At 42.0% G+C, this 21,341-nt stretch overlaps 1 protein-coding gene across 2 annotated transcripts in view; it reads left to right on the top strand.

Moving 5' to 3' along the window:
* The window catches only part of arid3c (AT rich interactive domain 3C (BRIGHT-like)), a 211,705-nt gene extending 190,645 nt beyond the window's left edge, over positions 1–21,060 (top strand). For both annotated transcript variants that reach the window (XM_084308771.1, XM_084308770.1), the window contains 5 exons: positions 635–818; positions 8,578–8,816; positions 14,365–14,673; positions 17,493–17,582; positions 18,255–21,060. In XM_084308771.1, the coding sequence (XP_084164897.1) occupies positions 635–818; positions 8,578–8,816; positions 14,365–14,673; positions 17,493–17,582; positions 18,255–18,448 (1,016 nt within the window). In that variant the 3' untranslated portion in view covers positions 18,449–21,060. The remainder of the gene's footprint in view (positions 1–634; positions 819–8,577; positions 8,817–14,364; positions 14,674–17,492; positions 17,583–18,254) is intronic.
* Positions 21,061–21,341: the final 281 nt, after the last annotated feature.

The following is a 21,341-nucleotide window of genomic DNA, read 5'->3' as shown; positions in this document are numbered from 1 at the left end:
GGTTTCACTTGACAACATGAAGATTAATCCTTCCTCCCAGTTATAGGTCATATATCCCTGTTCACTACACCTGTATATATTATATCTATATATATCCCATACCTAATCTTACTAGTTATACACCACTGGCCAGTATGGTTTACTACCATAGTATATTTATACTTGTATCACTGTACATAATTATACTGTCCGACTCCATACATCAGTTTAGCATATATTACTCAGTAGCTTGATATATACTTGTTTTCGCTGTACTGTACTGACAATATCAACAGGATAAAATATCTTCTCAATGCAGGTGTGTGTGTGTGTGTGTGTGTGTGTGTGTGTGTGTGTGTGTGTGTGTGTGTGTGTGTGTGTGTGTGTGTGTTTGCGTGTGTGTGTGTGTGTGTGTAAGATGTATTCTTTATTTGATAGAAAGAGTAAATGTCTTCTAAATAATGTATCAAACAAACAGGAACAAGTGGAACAGGAAAGTAAAAAATAAATTATATTTCCTCGCCCGTTAAGAGAGCTGTCAGACATTTGACTGGCTCCAGATAAATTGGCCTTATAAGAGGCGAGGAAGCCATATCGACGGGGAGGAACCCGAGTTAATGGAATTGATTGTGGATATTGTGTTTTCTTTCTACAGGGACTCCAGTGAATCGGATTCCTATCATGGCCAAGCAGGTGCTGGACCTCTACATGCTCTACAGGCTCGTCACCGAAAAGGGCGGCTTAGTGGAAGTCATCAATAAGAAAATATGGCGCGAGATCACTAAAGGCCTCAACCTACCCACGTCCATCACCAGCGCGGCGTTCACCCTGCGAACACAGTGAGTAGAGAGCGGAGGAGATGCGCTGATATCCGGCCGCTCGCCGGCAGCTTCTGGAGGGGCGGCTCGGAGCTGTTTGACCAGCGGACATGATATTTTTTTAAGACGTTTATTTCAGGGACAACGTACAAAAAAACATTAGTCTCCGAAGAGAAAAGATGCTCTAGATTGTAGCTTTTGCTATTTTACATCTCTGGTCCCTTACATACAATATTTTTCTTATACCGGCATTTGACAGCATTCGGTTTTCCACAACAAATTACAACGTGATATTTTGTCTTGTGAGCCAATTATCACAGTGCTTTTTCATTTAAAATAGTCTGTTTTCTTTTACTTTTGGTTAATCCTGCTGCAAGATTTTTTTTTTTTAATTAACTTAAACATATAGTATGAATACTTTTCACAATATATCTTGGACGACTGTATAGTACAAATCCATTCGAATAGTAGTGCGTGCACATCTGTCCTGGTAATCAGGCACAGAACAAACAGAAGAGCAGCATCAAAAATAATAATAAACTTTATTTGTATAGCACTTCTCATACAGGAATTGCAGCTCAAAGTGCTTCACAACAGAAAGAAGACAGGCATAAAATGAGCACATAAAGTGCAGACATAAAAATCACAGTTTTTAACATTAGGATCTAACATCCCAATAGGCCACCTTATGGTTTGATTCTATTGCAGTTTTAAAAATAGACAATAATGAAAAGAGTAAAATAGAATAGACAGAGTAAAATAGTGCAATAGTGCAGTGCAATAAAATAGTAGAATAGAATAGACCGTAAAATTATGCAACCACAGTGCAATCAAATAGTTCTGGATCACTGTTTAACCGTCTTCACCTTCCCTGTTTGGTATCCACAGTTTAAAACCTGACAGTCTTCCCTCCTGTTTGATACCCACTTCGACCCTTCGAACCTCCCTCTCAGGGCAAACCTCCCTCTCAGGGCGCAGTTCCCTCTCCCAGGGCGAGGTTCTAGGCCTGGATCCCTACACAGTTTTAAAACCTGACAGTCTTTCTTCCTGCTTGATACCCACACAGTTCAATACCTGACAGTTTATAACCTGTAATAAAAAGTAAAATAGAATAGACAATTGGATAATGCACACTGTTAGACCTGGTCCCACTGTGTTTATTGATCTCTCAATAAGTTCATCTCTCATTAAACATATAGGAGTGGGAGCAGTTCTTACAGTGTGCTGATCTCCTGTTTGTGCACGTTCTACTATTCAAACTGTATGGCATTTTTACTATACCAAGATATATATACATATTGTGAAAAATATACATACTATATATTTAAGTAAAAAAAGAATTTTTTATAATAATTCCTTGCAGCAGGACATTTTTCAGTTGATATAAAATGTATTCAACTGTATATTTATGTATTTATTTATTTACGTATTACTTGTCACAGAGATTTTTACTTCATATATTGACTCAGATGTTCCTCTCCTCTTCTATCAAAAGAGGGTTGACGTTTGATTATCGCCCCGTGCAAAACATCACAATAAGCAACGGTAACATTTATTTTCTCGCAAAGACGGTGTTTGTGCTTCTATTTCTGCCAATCTCCCCCGTGATTCACAGTAATTACAGTGTTCTGGAGGAGTGTAGGGATTTGATGTGTGGCGTCTCGTGTTGATAGATGACGTCTTGTTTGCACGACACGCTGGGCCCAGTGTTGTTGTGATGACGCTGGAGAAAGGCAGACGCTGCTCTCAGAATCCACCATAAATGCCAAAATAGGATCAGATCTGGTCAGTGACAAGTCTGTGCACACGCCTTAACGTCACGGCTCTGCTCCGCAAACCAGCGGCGGACGATTCATTTTAGTTGACCTGCCTTAAACATTTATTCGTTTTAGCCACATTTTAGCAATGTTTTTTTTATTATTTAGTTTCAGTCAACAGTAATGACCGGTATGACTGTGTATGAACGAATAATGGACTCTGTGAAGCGATCTGGGTCTCATGAAGAGCGCTATATAAATCCAAGTCATTATTATTATTATTATTATTAACAGTAAGTCTTGACATCTTCACTAACGGCACCCTCCCTCCCATGACAAAAAAGCTGACAAACATGACTAATCATTTTAGTTAAATGGGGCATATTGGTTTTGCCTCATCTTTGTATGGATGTGTCAGTCTGGAATGTTATTTGGGGTCAGGGTTAGTATTTGTATGGATTTGGAAATGTTATTTAGGCACTGGGGGAAGTGGGCATGTTACACCCACCAAAAACATGTGTTAATACAAGGGAACACTACAATACAAGGGAACACTACATTACAAGGGAACAACACTACATTACAAGGGAACACTACAATACAAGGGAACGAACACTACATTACAAGGGAACACTACATTACAGGGGAACACTACATTACAAGGGAACACTACAATACAAGGGAACACTACAATACAAGGGAACACTACATTACAAGGGAACATTACAAGGGAACACTACATTACAAGGGAACACTACAATACAAGGGAACACTACATTACAAGGGAACACTACAATACAAGGGAACACTACAATACAAGGGAACACTACATTACAAGGGAACACTACAATACAAGGGAACATTACAATACAAGGGAACACTACAATACAAGGGAACACTACATTACAAGGGAACACTACATTACAAGGGAACACTACATTACAAGGGAACATTACAAGGGAACACTACATTACAAGGGAACACTACACTACAAGGGAACACTACACTACAAGGGAACACTACAATACAAGGGAACACTACAATACAAGGGAACACTACATTACAAGGGAACACTACAATACAAGGGAACACTACATTACAAGGGAACATTACAAGGGAACACTACAATACAAGGGAACACTACAATACAAGGGAACACTACATTACAAGGGAACACTACATTAAAAGGGAACACTACATTACAAGGGAACACTACAATACAAGGGAACACTACATTACAAGGGAACATTACAAGGGAACACTACATTACAAGGGAACACTACAATACAAGGGAACACTACAATACAGCGGAACACTACATTACAAGGGAACACTACAATACAAGGGAACACTACAATACAAGGGAACACTACATTACAAGGGAACACTACATTACAAGGGAACACTACATTACAAGGGAACACTACAATACAAGGGAACACTACAATACAACACTACATTACAAGGGAACACTACATTACAAGGGAACACTACATTACAAGGGAACACTACAATACAAGGGAACACTACAATACAAGGGAACACTACAATACAAGGGAACACTACAATACAAGGGAACACTACATTACAAGGGAACACTACATTACAAGGGAACACTACATTACAAGGGAACACTACATTACAAGGGAACACTACAATACAAGGGAACACTACAATACAAGGGAACACTACAATACAAGGGAACACTACAATACAAGGGAACACTACATTACAAGGGAACACTACAATACAAGGGAACACTACAATACAAGGGAACACTACATTACAAGGGAACATTACAAGGGAACACTACAATACAAGGGAACACTACATTACAAGGGAACACTACATTACAAGGGAACACTACAATACAAGGGAACACTACAATACAACACTACATTACAAGGGAACACTACATTACAAGGGAACACTACATTACAAGGGAACACTACAATACAAGGGAACACTACAATACAAGGGAACACTATTACAAGGGAACACTACATTACAAGGGAACACTACATTACAAGGGAACACTACATTACAAGGGAACACTACATTACAAGGGAACACTACAATACAAGGGAACGAACACTACATTACAAGGGAACACTACATTACAGGGGAACACTACATTACAAGGGAACACTACAATACAAGGGAACACTACAATACAAGGGAACACTACATTACAAGGGAACACTACAATACAAGGGAACACTACATTACAAGGGAACATTACAAGGGAACACTACATTACAAGGGAACACTACACTACAAGGGAACACTACACTACAAGGGAACACTACAATACAAGGGAACACTACAATACAGCGGAACACTACATTACAAGGGAACACTACATTACAAGGGAACACTACAATACAAGGGAACACTACAATACAAGGGAACACTACAATACAAGGGAACACTACATTACAAGGGAACACTACATTACAAGGGAACACTACATTACAAGGGAACACTACAATACAAGGGAACACTACATTACAAGGGAACATTACAAGGGAACACTACAATACAAGGGAACATTACAAGGGAACACTACAATACAAGGGAACACTACAATACAAGGGAACACTACAATACAAGGGAACACTACAATACAAGGGAACACTACAATACAAGGGAACACTACATTACAAGGGAACATTACAAGGAAACACTACATTACAAGGGAACACTACATTACAAGGGAACCCTACAATACAAGGGAACACTACATTACAAGGGAACCATACAATACAAGGGAACGAAAGAGTATAATACAAATTAGATTTAGACTATTTTACATCAAATGTCCCTTTAAGATTGTGGAAGACAGCGCTCCCATCAACAAGGCCTGGAGGAGTTGACATGTGTCGTAATTTTATTTGAATATACTGTATCTCAAAGGATTTAATGGGTTGATTCCACGTCAGGAAGTCCATCCCATGCTAGTGTGCACACCCTCCAGAGCCCTTCAACACGGCACATCCTTATGTTCCTGTTTCCTGTATTGTGTCTAGAAATAAAAGCGTCCCTGTGATTGGGCTGGATTTAAAGTAGATGACTTTGTTTTATATGCTAATGATGTAGATGTTGAAGCTCTTAAGGAAGCTGTTGCTGATAAGGAAGCATGTGAAGTAGAGTAGAGTAGAGTAGAGTATAATAGAGTATGTGATAAGGCCTAACAAAAATAATAGTTGGTTTCAGGTTGGTTGTCAGTTTGGCCATGGGTAGGTAGGGAATTTATTTTATTTTTATTTTATTTTTTATTCTTTCCCACGGCGACTATGGATAGGGAATTTCTTTATTTAATTAACCCTTTCACTGCCACACGACAGAAGGTTAGCCCTTTACTATCACACAACCGACGGCGATGCTCCATCATTAGCATCATTAGCTCCGCATCCGCGGAGCTAATGATGCTAATGATGGAGCATCGCCGTCGGTTGTGTGATAGTAAAGGGCTAACCTTCTGTATTGTCACAGTGAAAGGGTTAACCGGCTGTCGTGTGGCAGTGAAAGGGTTAAAATGTTCACAACAACATGGATGCATGTACTCTGCCAGCATGTTTAATATCCATAATACTAAATGTTTGACTAAGATTTCTATGAAACTTTATTCTAAAAAAAAAAAAAAAAAAAAAAAAAAAAGGATTTTTTTTTTTTTAATATATAATTTTTTTTTAAAACTCATAAAATATATTGGGTCGCACCTAAATCGGCAGGGTCGGTCGGCAACCTGAAACCAACCATTATTTTTGTTAGGCCTAAGGAGGCCAGAGCTGAGCCATAGTGATCGACTGTGAAGCTGTTTAAATTGCCACGGTCCTAATGCAACCAAACACCTTTGATGGGAGGTTACCACTTAAAGGGGCATTTCACCAACATTTAGGCTGCGGTTACACTATGGCCAGTTTTCGTTTCGTTTTTCAGGGTCAGTTTCGCTTTTCAGAACGCAACGTAATGGCAGGCAAGTTAGACATCGTTTTTTGCCTCCTGAGCACAGTGATGTATATACATGTAGTACAATGCCAAAGCAGTAGGTGGCAGTAGGTGGCGATGTAGTTCAAACATGAAGGCCATTTTCAACCAATGAGAAAAGTTGAATGTGCCAATACACTTCCTGCTAAAAATCAACAATCCACCATCTTTAAATGCCTCGCGTGAGCCATTTAGCCAACGTAGCATTTATTTTTCAGCAAAGAAAGTGCAATAAACAAAACGGATACATTCACTGTGTGTTCTGCCTCTCATTTGTTGATGAAACAAAACTAACATCAACACAATTGACCACCAAGAGCGGAGTTTAGTCTCACAAAAAGATTGTCGCCGATTTTGTTAGCTTACGTGCTAACGTGATTGGGATATGCCAGTATAACAGTATAGTATTGTGGCTAGCAGCGAAGTTTGTTAGCTTACGTGCTAATGTGATTGGGATATGCCATTATAACAGTATAGCATTGTTGCTAGCAGCTTGGTAACGTTAATGCTAGCAAAATGAATGGATGTAAACTTTATTTAACAGATTGCAGAATGGGTACAATACAATACGGCTCAATACAAACAATTGTTAAGGGAATGCAGACTGTTGTAGCTTGGACTGGGCTCCTTATAACAATAACTTGACAACACATGGTAGCCGCAGCTACTTGGGACAGCTCTGCTGTAAACACTGGAAATAACCGTGCGGGTCTCTACTGCGCATGGGCGTTGAGCAACAACGGCTCCGTATCCGGCTCACGCCGATTACATGGCACCATTGTCGGCGAGTTTTGGCGAGTATCCAAAGCGGAAACACCTTTTCAGTGTTGCCAGTAGGACAACACGTTTTCCTGCCAAAACAGCGTTTCTTTTTTACTTGGACAGCAAACGTAATCATTCAGCAACAAAAACGTTGCTGTATTCCCCAGTGTAACCATGGCCTTAACCTGAATCCTTTGGTTCTGTGGTGAAGAGAAGGTGTGATAATCAGACATAAAACTTAGCAACAGATCTGGGGGGAGCTCCCGTAGCTCACCGCATATCTCTGCGCTATCTCTGCGTCGGGGAAAACCGTGCTCGTCACGGATCTGGGGGACACAAGTTCGATTCCCGGACCCGCCGTCATTTCTCAGAATGTCTTCCCCTGCTCTACATCCCATTTCAACCTGTTTCTGTGGGTCATGCTTGACCAGAAAAGCGATAAACGCTAAAAAATAAAGTAAAAAAAAAAAAAAACGTAGCAACAGATCTCGGGAGCTCAGCCCTCCATTAAATCCCCTGTTAGAAATCCCAAATACATGCACATTAACATTCAAACCATTTTGAAATGTTAAGAGCGCATCCTAACTGAGGTAGTACAAGGGATCGTCTCCCAAGCTGTGTAACTGTCCTGCCTCTTTGTGGAAAGAGATTGTATTTACCACGAAACACCAAACCCCATGTACCGTGACCACAGCAGGCTTTCATAGTTTGTCAGCATGTGACAGAAATGACCAATACGTGATAGATTGGAAGATGTTAAACCAATAATCTTGACATGCTGTGAATAATAATGCTACTGCTCTCTCCTGGCGGCACAGTGGTGTAGTGGTTAACACTGTCGCTTCACAGCTAGAAGGTCCTGGGTTCGATTCCCGCTTGGGGACCAGGTCGCCGGTTTGCCAGGTACCCAGGTGGGGTGTATCTCCCGGGCCTTTCTGTGTGGAGTTTGCATGTTCTCCGCGTGCTCGCAAGGGTTTCCCCTCCCGATAAGATAAATCCAATGGGAAAACATGCACAACAACAGATCGCTAACGCTGTCGCGTCCCCGACGAAGACAGAAAGGGCCACTACGATTTGTCCCTGGGCGCGGCCCCACGCCGCAGACCATGTCTGCTCCCGGCTGCCCTTGGGGGGAAGGACGGCAGGATGGGAAAAGTGTAGAGACATTTCATCGCATGTATGTGTGTGTGTGTGTGTGTGTGTTCCTGTATGTCGCCCATCTCTCACTGTGTGTGTGTGTTAATGAAAGACTTGTTCTCTCCTCCCATCAGGTACATGAAGTACCTCTACCCGTATGAATGTGAAAAGAGGGGGCTCAGCAGCCCCGGCGAGCTCCAGGCAGCCATCGACAGCAACCGCCGGGAGGGGCGCAGGCAGAGCTACGGCTCGGCCATCTTCAACTACTCCCCGGTGGGCACGCCCACCCTGCTCTCCTCCCCCAAGATGCACCTGCCGCACCTGCCCATGTCCGCCCACAACGGCATCCACCTTGGCCACGTGATCAAGAAAGGTGAGCTGAGAGCTTCCTGCTTCCTGTCATTGATTGATTAAGTACAGATATAGCCTTAAGCCATTCAAATATGTAAATATTTTCTTTTTTTTTACACACAAAAGTCTAACTAAATTTTGTCATTACATATTTGAAAAGGAGTGGGAAGAAGAATTTAATCACACCCCTTTTTACTCAATCATCATACTTTACTAATGTACCTGCTCTCTTTATGGTCAGACTTATACATACATTATGCACATATATACATACATACACATACATACACATACATACATTACACATACACATACACACAGCCAGTTATCAAACCCCTTCATCGCTGTACCTCTGGAAAACCATTAGACTACTATACCGTAATTCCTCTAATAGTAACCGGTATTCAATTAAAAACCGGGTCTCTATTAATGACCGGGTGCGCTGTTGAGCTAAGCAATTATAAGCCGGCCTCCTAATACAAGCCGGGTATATTTTGTTATTGTTGTTATATGCTGGCCTGGCTGTGCAGTAAATACCATATAATGGTATGGTGTTAATGTTTACCAAGAGAGTAAGCCTACCTCAGAATTGTATAAAACGAAGTTATTATTATTATTATTATACCAGTATTGTGATTGCACTATTTTACTTTATTTAACTTTTTTTGACCACCTGTAATTGCACTGTTTACTACCGTATTTCATACAGTACTTGGTTTCAATAAATGAACCCAGTACATTTTACTGGGTTCAAACTGACACAAAATGTTGATTTATTCATTATGATCGGTTTGAAAATTAGAAATATAGGCCTCTCTCTTATACATGCCTCCTCCTAATACAAGCCTGGTATCCGCTACAGTTGAAACAAATACAAGCCGGGGTTACTATTAGAGGAATTACGGTATTTTATTTTAAACTGTTTTATGTTTTGACATTGCTTTAACTCCACAGTGTCATGTGACCGGAGGTTCTTTGAGTTGGGCTTATTGGTTATTAATATTACATATTTGTAATGCATATCACTTGTGGAGTAGCTACTGTATTTATTAATAAAGTTATCACTTGTTTAGAGCAGGAACACGTTACCTTTTCTGTATATTTATGTTACTTAGGTTTCTCAACTTTCACAATATGTTAGTAACGGTATAGATGAGCAGGTATGTAATGCCAAACTATATAAAACTACTATAAACTATATATATAAACTATATTATATAAACTATATACTATAAACGATATACGATAAACTATATATATAAACAATATACATAAACGATATACTATAAATTATATATATAATAATATATTAAATTTGTAGAGGCACTTTTTATTTGTAGAACAAATCTCAAGGCGCTACAGTAGAAGAAAATAAGAACTAGTAAGAGAGTAGAAAGAACATGAAATGTGAAGGGCTAAAACTAGTAAAAGAGTAAAATAACACAAAATAAGAAGGGCTAAAACTAGATAAAAATGAATAAAAAGGCTCTATTAAAAATATGTGTTTTGAGGCCCTTTTTAATGTGTACTCTGTTGAGGACAAGCAGGCTTTAATAATAGTTTTTTGGATTCCGATACTTTCATAGAATGATAAAGAATAATATTGTATTCTTAGAAATATTCCCATAATTTGATTGGTAACTGTAGTATTATCACTCAAATTATAATTAAAGTAACACGTTACTGTAATAACTGATAAACACGTTACTGTAATAACTGACAAACACATTACTGTAATAACTGATAAACACGTTACTGTAATCACTGATAAACACATTACTGTAATCATTGATAAACACATTACTGTAATAACTGATAAACCCGTTACTGCCTGACTCTGAACTCAAAGACCTAATGTATATCAGAATAACTTAACCTCTTAAGCCTGATGGGTCCGGTACCGGACCCACAATGACATCACGCCATAAATCCATCTCTACAGACTGTATAAATTAATGTTGCGTTTCTTTTCCAAATGTAGCCAAGAGTAAAGACCCTAACCCTGTCAAAACAGTAGTCAACGTGTATATTTTCAGCATTATGTTTGTTTACCAATGATGCAATCTGGATTTTGTCATTTCCTCACGTGACTACACACCTTTTTACGATGCAATGCACAGAGAATTCACATTATTCCTCGAAACTCTTATTTTCGCGAAATGTTTTAATCATCGGTAAACAAACGTATTGCTGAAAATATACACTTTGACTGCTGTTTTGATAGGGTTACGGTCTTTACTCTTAGCTACATTTGAAAAAGAAACACAACATTAATTAGTACGGTCTGTGTTGATCGATTTATGACGAGAACAGCAGCTTAACAGGTTAATATCAAATATTAAACACGTTTAGATTGAACTGGAACAGAAAATCTGGTACAGATTGTAAACATGGACCAAAATCCCACACAAAACCACAATCTCAACCCTGTTCTGTTCCCCTGTTTGCTTAATCTGAACGATGATACATTTCCTTCCATTACATTTCTGAAATGAGTCAGAAAACTGCTGCACATGATGTAATGTACAGATCAGACCATCTGGTCCGAGACACGGTTGCGTGAGCACCTGACCACCGAAGGAGAAGTCAAGAGTCCTCTCGCGTTTGAAAATTATTTCACAATGTTCGCCCCATTTCCATACATTCATCCTCATGTAACTTGTGGGTGGTATGGTCATCGCTCCCAAAGAGGAAACATCTTGCAGGACTTCCTCATACCAACGTTGCCAATTTCCGCATCACATCAGACAGTGGAATGCAACACAAACAGTTTGGGAAATGCTTGATAACGGGCCACAAGGAAAGCGGGGGAAGGGGGCCAGAACAACATCAGAGAGACTGTCTTAGCGTGCCATCGAGCTGAGCTTTGTTTTTGACCGTCTGAAGCAGTTCTAAAATACATGCAAAGGAACTTCATCTAGTGTCCAGGGAATAATATTATTATGTCCCCGTACGGATCAGTGAAAATACATCCAGTTTGCCCCGCTTCTATGTTCAGCTAGTTTTCGTGTGAGCAGTTTGAAGTCAGTTGACCATGAACCAATGTCATATCTACTACCAGGAGTGTTGCTCTCACTATAAACAACCTTCATATCTACTACCAGGAGTGTTGCTCTCACTATAAACAACCTTCATATCTACTACCAGGAGTGTTGCTCTCACTATAAACAACCTTCATATCTACTACCAGGAATGTTGCTCTCACTATAAACAACCTTCATATCTACTACCAGGAGTGTTGCTCTCACTATAAACAACCTTCATATCTACTACCAGGAGTGTTGCTCTCACTATAAACAACCTTCATATCTACTACCAGGAGTGTTGCTCTCACTATAAACAACCTTCATATCTACTACCAGGAATGTTGCTCTCACTATAAACAACCTTCATATCTACTACCAGGAGTGTTGCTCTCACTATAAACAACCTTCATATCCAGTGGTGCGTTATTGAAATCATCTGTGGTTGCACGCACCACATGCACGCGCGCTCCCGCGAATGCGCATTTAATGTCCCCTCGCTTGAGCACAGACTAAAGACAGTGCCTAATTGCCTCTACGAATGGATGTAACACATGTCTTCACAACAAGTTAGGTGTGAATGTATCTGAGAACGTATTTCACACACCTGACGACCGGCGCTATTTAAATGCAAATAGCGAGTACTTATCTTACTCCGTGCAACCCCGTCCCATGAAGAACGCATGCCTGTTCATATCTACTACCAGGGCCCCATTCCCCGTACCTGGATAACTGAGTTAGCCGGATAATTTCCAGTCAAGCCTGACTTAAGCCGGACCTTCCCATTCCCCGACGCGCGATTGTCCAAATCACCATGACAACAGATCAAAAAGTTTGAGCCTGGTCGGGAGCAGGGTTAACTTCAGTTAGCCGGATGAACCATGGCCACGCCCCCGCAAATAAATGACAGCTCGCTTCCTGAAATGATTCTAACAGTCTAGATCCCATTATACCATTCTGAATTATGTTTCTGTGCTTCGTTTTCCTAGAGGGGGCTTCTGAAATGTATAATAATAGAACTAAATGCTGATAATAAATCATATTGAGCCTATAGATTTACTTTGTCCTAAATAAAATAATGCACGTCATATACGGCGCTCGGAGTCGCGATACACGCTGCATGTGGTTATTTTAATAACGGCGCATTGCAAATGTGAATCCCGCGGGGATATTTTTAATGAATGAAACATGCCGTTGACATCACATTAATGCATTTGAGAATAAAGAGATAAAACTTCATTCAAAAGAAAAAATATTCTAAACACGGGTCTCTCGTACATTAATGGATAAACAATGAATCTATCCCGTCTGGCACAGTGGCGCAGCGGTAGTGCTCAATCCTGGCAACCGGGCGACCGGTGTTCGAAACCCCGCGTTTCCAATATAATTTTTTGGAATATAATATTAATGATTATACGCAAAAGTAGCCTAGTTTTAAGTTAAAATATTATAAATCTACATGCATTGAGGATGTCATTCTTTATATAGCTCTCAACGTGCACCAAATTGAATTATTCCTACATTGCAAAAAGAAGGAAAAGACTAGGATTCGAACCCGGGCCGTCTGCGTGAAAGTCAAAAGCAGAAACCGTTACACCACAGTGCAGATAAGTAAAAGATCCACCATACATCAATCAATGGGTAAGAGAGCCGTATCCTTATTCTGTATAACAGTTTAACTCATTATTTTCGCTAGCAAGATCTCATTTGATTATTCAATCCATAAACCTACTGCCAGCAGGCAAGTTTAAAGAAATATAATCTGATTGATTGAGGTAATGAGGGACTTAAAATTAGCCTATAGATAACGCATTTAACTTGTCGGCGAGGCGATTGAGCCGTACTGCAATCTGTTAATAAAGTTTTAAATCAATTAATCAATCAATGCCGTTAGAAAATCAGGATCTCTGCTATCGATACGTGCTGGCTTTTCAACTGAAGCGGCCGCGCGCACTTATCCTGGGTCTCAAGTCTGGTTCGAGTTAACGAGACTGAATCCACCTTTGAGGAACAGGAAAATCCCGGCTTCAAACATCGGGTTAACTGAATCTGGATAATGGGACTCTTGATCGACTTAGTTGAACCAGGTACGGGGAATAGGGCCCAGGAGTGTTGCTCTCACTATAAACAACCAGGATTAATGTGCTAAACTCCAAAACAAAGATGTTCCGAAGAACCAATCAGGTTCAGTTGCCTTCCTCTACTCCAAGGCATCTTCTTAATCCGTTATAGGTCATTAGGTGTCGTGTTTTTTGTGAGATGTATGTGTTTGCTTTGAATAATTTCTCTTAGTTTTAATTTTGATGTTAGGAGTTTACAAAGCACTTTGTCACTTGGTTGACCTATCATTGCAAACTTCGCCCCCATTTCTTCACCTGCCAATCACAACGTTTGCTTTCCTCTGTCGAACAAAAGGGTTTCTCCCCGGAGCTTCCTGTCACACAAGCGTCGCCTTTTCTCCAAGAGAGGGTGGAGATTGAATTGGTGTTTTTTATAGATAAAGTAAAAAAATAAAGTTGACTCACTAACCATCGCTTGCCCCCACAGAGGAGTCCATGATGAGCTGCATGCCCAGCCGCATGGCCATCCCCATGTCTCTGGGCGGCCATCACGCCATGGCGGCGGTGGTGGCGGCCCAAGCCGTGGCGGCTCAGGCGGCTGCGGCACAGGCGGCGGCGGCCGTGCAGGCGGCGGCCCTGGAGCAACTGAGGGAGAAGCTGGAGAGCGGCGAGCCGCCCGAGAAGAAGATGATGATGATGGCAGAGGAGCAGCAGAGGCTCATGCAACACGCTCTGCAGCAGAACCTCCTGGCGATGGCCTCCCAGCTGCCCATGAACATCAAGCTCAACAACAGAGGTAACACCTTCACACAGGCCACTCAGCTGCACCGTGCACATTAAGCTCAACAACAGACGTAACACCTTTCTCCCATTTTTTTATTTTTTCTCCCATCCCAATTTCGTATCGTCCAATTCTACCCTCCCCTGTCTCGAACGTTGTTAGGCCATGCCTCCCACAAGCCGGCTGCAATGTGGACGAAGCCTTACATCACGTGTCCCCTCCGGTACTCGAGGAAGCAGCCGTCGCATCTTTTCACCTGCACAGCGCGATCTCTCAGCGGCGGGGGTCTGCGTGGGAGGGACACGCCGCCCCCGTCGCTTCCTGATTCTGCTGCGCAGGCGCAGCAACCGACCTGTAGGAGTCGCTGTCCACAACGTCCGATCCCCACCCATCAGCTTTCCCACCCCTAACACTGCCAATTGTTAGTGTTAGTATGAACGACCAGCCAAGCTGATAGCAATGCGGAGAGCTGGGCTCGAACCCAGCGTCTCCTGCATTGGTGGCGAGCGCCTTGCCCACTACACCACCTAGACGCCCACAATCCACTTTATTTATAGAGATTTTTTTTTTATAAATACGAATACAAAATATATGCATATTTTATATATATATATATATATATATATATATATATATATATATCTTTTTTTTAAAGCTTCGAATTAAAATCGAATCTCGGCCCCGAAGCTTCAACTGCCAAAATTTTTTTCGAAGGTCAGCCCTATTGGACATTGATTCTTTATTATTTATATTACATTAACATATTTGGTCCCGTAGCCCATGTTACATTTCAGGCCTCTGCAGTGTCACCAGGTTTGAGCGTTGAAGACATCAGACTGTCTCACGGTCTTTGAGCGTTGAAGACATCAGACTGTCTCACGGTCTTTGTGCGTTGAAGACATCAGACTGTCTCACGGTCTTTGTGCGTTGAAGACATCAGACTGTCTCACGGTCTTTGTGCGTTGAAGACATCAGACTGTCTCACGGTCTTTGAAGACATCAGACTGTCTCACGGTCTTTGTGCGTTGAAGACATCAGACTGTCTCACGGTCTTTGTGCGTTGAAGACATCAGACTGTCTCACGGTCTTTGTGCGTTGAAGACATCAGACTGTCTCACGGTCTTTGTGCAGGAGTCAGCTGCAAGGCAAGAGTCCTTGAGCTTTCCAAACTGTTATTGATTAGTTCATCAAAAACACTTTTCAGGTTTTAGCACATAAACAACTTTTTCCATTGTTGAATCAAGGGCAAAAAGTTAAAGCGACGCTGTTGCCTTGTATGAACGCTGCCGTGCTGAGATGTTGAATGTAGCGGCGCAGTTGCGACGGCACAGCTAAGACAATGCTCTCCGTGGTTTTGTATCAAGGTGCTTGGGCACAATTCATTCATTCAATCTGTATTTAATCAGTGCAGTCTATGATAGTATCTGTTCCAACTTGTTCATTCCATTCAGTGTTTTTAACGGGTAGAATTCGGAACGTTGGCCTATGTTTTTTTTCTTATTTATTTTCTTCCACCAAAACAAAAACGTGATCTCTTTCTGTAAAGTCCGCTGTGTCGTCGTCAAATGAACTGTTGGATCCAATAGCTGCTTTCCTTGACAACGCTGTCAGAACTATGTTACGTCTACCTCTCTGGGTGGTATATGTCAAAATCAAGTAACGCCATTTCCAAAAGATGATGGGGCGGGATATCGTTGTGAAAATGCCACTAATGGACCCATAATTCATCATATAAAACATGTGTGTGAAGCCGACTCCACAGAATGTTATGAAGAAATAGTGTTTCATGACCAGAGGCGACTCACCGGCATGCCGTCTGCTTCAGCCTTCTGAGAGCCTGGTTTACGACAAGCTATAAGTCATGCATTACTTAATGATAGAGCTAAAGGAAGAATGAAGGGCTATCTGCTCATGTGTGATATCATTTCTGTCTGCATCATTGCCTCTCTCATATTAGTCATAATAGTGGGGCTCTGCGCTTCATACGCGATGGGAAAATGAGTGAGAATCTTTCCCAGGTTCTAGCCCTCACATATAAACACTGTCATTTAAAGATTACATCCAAACACTATTATTTTGCCTGCAGTGCAGCCAGACGCGAGCACGCCTGCTCTTTCCGATGGTGGCTAAAACCGTTCTGAAAGTGACTGTTTATCAAAACCGTTAAAAGACACGTCAGTTCAGAGACGAATACGTTTACGTTTACACCTCGCTTGGTATCACGCCGGGTGACTAGAATCACCGTTATGTGCCACGTGTGTATGTGTTGAGTTTGTGTGTTGAGTTTGTGTGTGTACGTGTTGAGTTTGTGTGTGTACATGTTGACTATGTGTGTATGTGTTGAGTTTGTGTGTGTGTACTGTACGTGTTGAGTTTGTGTGTGTACGTGTTGAGTTTGTGTGTGTACGTGTTTGAGTTTGTGTGTACGTGTTGAGTTTGTGTGTCTATGTGTTGAGTTTGTGCGTGCGTGTGTGTGTTTCTGTAATTTTCACACCAAGTCGGATTAATTCGAGAGCGCCGTCCGAGTTCTCCAAGCGGCGCTCGACTTGGGGGTGCGCGGACGGGATTCATCCGCAGCCGAACTGCGATAACAGACGTGTACAAATGGCCGTGACATCTTTTGACAGTTCTTTCTTCTTTCCCTCCCAGAACTCTTTAATAAAGCGCTCCTTATCCTGTCATTCTGAGTTATGACCAATATTCTGCCACAGCTCTCCCCCTGTTTCGCTTCTTGTGTTCCTTTTTCTAAATGCTCCTATTGAGTTTTTCTCTCTCTCCCCCCCCCCCCCCCCTCTCTCTCTCTCGCTCTCGCTCTCTGCCTCCTCTCTTGACAGATGACAGACAAGAGACCGCATTGAACCTGTCTACCAGCGGCATTAGCAGCATCAACATGTCAATAGAAATAAATGGAGTTGTCTACACAGGTAAATAGAGGGGCCGTTTGCTGATGTAATTGCAGGCAGGAAATTCAATAAGTTATAGCAGCACCCTGGCGCTTAGTCCTCCACGCAATTTGATGTCTTTGCTATAAAATCCATGGTAATGAAGTGGGAGACCAATAGAGTAAAAAAAGTTAAATATCTTAAAATTGGGCCTGAGAGCTGAGGTCGATGGGGCTTATTGTCTTACGTGCCTGGGGGGGGGGGGTCAAGCCCCGACCAAGAGCCGCTTGTGCCTTCGAGCGGTTGGGGCAGTAATTACCTAAAGATAGGCAATCTGTGTGGTGGCGTAATCCCGGTGGAAACTTCCATTGGATTTGAAGTGGTCCATCCGATCTAGTCGAGAGCTCTCTCCTCGAATGGCCGATCCGCTCTGTGGAGGCTGAGGATCGTCCCTGATCCGGTTGATCCCTGTCACGCTTCACCACTGGAACCTCAATCATGTCCTGTGGTTTTACTGCCGCAATTAATGTCCCTTGAAACCTCACACTTAACTGTGTCGTCGAAGGTGATCGTTCGGCTTGATTTGACGCCTCACTGGTGTGTTACTATCAATATAATAAGCAGAGAAGTACTAATTACTATAATAAAATGTAATATGAATTGCTATTGAGAAATGCCCGTTGATAAATAACGTCGATGTGTCTGTCCCCACAGGGGTCTTGTTTGCCAGGAAGCCAGCCATCGCGGGGCTGCCGGCAGGTCACCGTGGAAACCACACCACGTCTCAGTCTCAGGGAAAGATCAGCCCGGTGTTGTTGCCCACGCAGATTCTGCCGTCCCGCTCCTCTTCCTCCTCCTCCACCTCCTCCTCATCCTCTGTTCATGGACACGGAAACCCCTCCCCCTGAGCCCCCCCCCACACACACCTCAACTCTACCCGCCCACCCCTTATCATTCTCCCAGAAACAATAAGCAGTCTGAAAATATCGAGAGAGAGGATCCTATTGTTCTTGAAAGTGGATCTACCCCCCACCACCCACCCACCCCACCACCCTGTTTATCAGATATCCGTAGTCCAGTTGAGAAATACATGGAAGAGGAAACAAACTCATTCACCAACAAAATTCTTCCGCAGTAAAATAAAGGCTCTCATCCTTTTCTCCCTACTCCTCCCTACTCTGGAGTGGTAGTGTGTTAAGAGGACCTCTGTGTGTGTGCGTGTGTGTGTGTGTGTGTGTGTGTGTGTGTGTGTGTGTGTGTGTGTGTGTGTGTGTGCGTGTATGTGTGTGTGTGTGTGTGTGTGTGTGTGTGTGTATAGGCTACGTATGAATTCAGCTGTCCTTTGCTTCCTCAAAGACACCTGTACACTTTGGAGCAGCTTGAAGGTTGGGTGACCCATCACCTCCCCACCCACCCCACAGAGGATGTGGACGTTGAACTTTGAACTTCAAGCAAGACACAGCGGTTGATCTATTGAGCATGTCGGCATTACGGCAGACCCCAGAATCTCGCTGCCTTACAGCTGATACCAAAGAAAGAAAGAAAGAAGAAAAAATTAGAAACCGATTCCAAGACAGACTGAGCACAACACCCGTACGACAGTCCGAGACGTGTACAGTGGCGACGATCAAAGTTTGAGAGGAATATCATACGATTAGAGTGAGAATAACGTCTGACGGTCAGGCGAAGCACATCCCACACAGAATCAAGGGTTTGTCCCCCCGGAGAGAGAGGAGACTGACAGTATGAGGCGGTCTCTCCACGTGACTCGCCGTCAACTTGTTCTCGGTGGCGACGAGGCGAACCTCCTCCTCCTCTGACACCTTCCCCATTCATCAGGGTTAAATATCGCAAGCCCACGTAATTGCTCCACTGTTCGCCGGTGGTCAGAGGTTCTTACAAAAGCCGTGCTCGGAGGAATGGATGTGGTGGAGGATGCAGGAGAAGAGGTTGCACGCCTCCCCTCCGCCCTTCTGGGGAAGTCTTTTGCAATGTCGTTTTTTATGCATTGACTCAAAACCTACCAGTAACCAATCAATACGTACCAGTGACGTTTGCAAAAGGCATTTACAATCAGATAGAAGCACACAAAACAGATCTGGTATTACTGGTAAACACGTGGTTTTTGCGGGAGCCTAGGAAGAGAAGAAACCCCAAAGAAAACCAAGAAAGTCCTCTTTTGGTGTTGTTGAAATGAGAGAGAGGCCTGTTTGACCACGGGTTTGGGTGAAGCACTTCAACTTGTGACCCAGAGGAGGGCGAGACAGAGGGCGAAGCAGCACGACACATCAAGACAAGGTCCAATCATCACTCACAGCGTGGCTTTATATTGTGAATAGAATCCAGTTGTCTTTTTTTTTCCTTTTTTTTATAAGTAATGCACTTGTGTCTAACATTGGAGAGTTACTCCTGCTGTCATTTCCTTCTTTTTTTCTTTCTTTCTTTCTTTCTTTCTTTCTTTCTTTCTTTCTTTCTTTCTTTCTTTCTTTCTTTCTTTCTTTCTTTCTTTCTTTCTTTCTTTCTTTCTTTCTTTCTTTCTTTCTTTCTTTCTTTCTTTCTTTCTTTCTTTCTCTCACTCTGTCTGTCTTTCTCTCTGCTTTGCTTCATAAAGATATAAAAAATATGTTCTTTATTGTGAAGGGAAATGGGGAAACCGTTGGAAGATATAGGGGGTTTTATTAAGTCTGTTAAAGCATATAATTTCTAATTTTATTTATTTTGTTTTTGTGTTCAAATCCTGGGCAGCAAACCTTGCATTCGGCTAACGTTACACCACTTTGTTTGCAAACCCTAGAGTTTCTTCGAATGCAGACAGATACCTCACCGATCTACCTGTACATAGGCATAGTAGAGTATGAATACAAGATATACCTCATATATTTCATTTCTATTATTTTTATTGTAAAGCCACTTGAAAAAATCTATGTTTTTGTTTCAACGGATCACTGGATTTTGTCATATTTTGTATAATTATACCAAAGAAGGGAATATTTTATGAACACACATCTACCTCATTTGTTATAGGCTGTGCCAACAAACATGACCACAATCTTTTAATTGCCAGTTTTTACGTGCGCCCACTGTGGTCCGTACAACGTGCGTTTGCATGAAACACAAACGGAGGAGGGGTTAGCGGGTCGGGCCGCGCCGCGGGGGAGCGGCCAGCGACTACTTCACCAGTGCTTGTTTTGTTTTTATTGTGTGGCAAATTTATTTCATGTATACAATTATACAGCTACTGTCAGATCTTTGTTGACAAAGTTAATAATATATTGTGTGACTTATTGTATAGATATAGTAATGTTAAGAACTATAAAAACACACACACAGCCCTGTGACGGCAGGACGCGCTGCAGAGACCAACCGTCGGTTCTGGTTATTGAAGGTGGCCGTTCCCGCTTTTGATTCCAGTGTTTACTTGAAAATGTGTTCTTCAGGATTCAGGTCGTTACTACGTGGGCATAATACTGTATAAGGTATTCAGAGAATATCCACCACAATATCACTTCCTGTTTTGATATATCGCTTCTGTGGGGGGAGGGGGCGGGGGGTGGTGGCTTGGAGCACATTCCGCTGCTGAAGAGACATAAGATCATTTAGAATGTTGATATTACAAAACTTTTGGAAAACACCCTTTTCAGAGGTTAAATGCCCCCGATCTGACAAGCCGTTCAGTACATAATGTTCAATATGTTAGAGGTAAGATGGACCTTGTTAGATCATCCTTCTTGCAAAGGGGCACTTCGCCAAAAAGCAATGCTGATTTAAAAAAAAAAAAAATACATTATCTCACACACACAT

This window comes from Notolepis coatsorum, assembly GCF_963971535.1.
Source record: "Notolepis coatsorum genome assembly, chromosome: 2".
In the NCBI taxonomy this organism is placed as follows: domain Eukaryota; kingdom Metazoa; phylum Chordata; class Actinopteri; order Aulopiformes; family Paralepididae; genus Notolepis; species Notolepis coatsorum.
The sequence above is the reverse complement of the archived record's forward strand: the minus strand, read 5'-3'. Positions and strand labels throughout refer to the sequence as shown.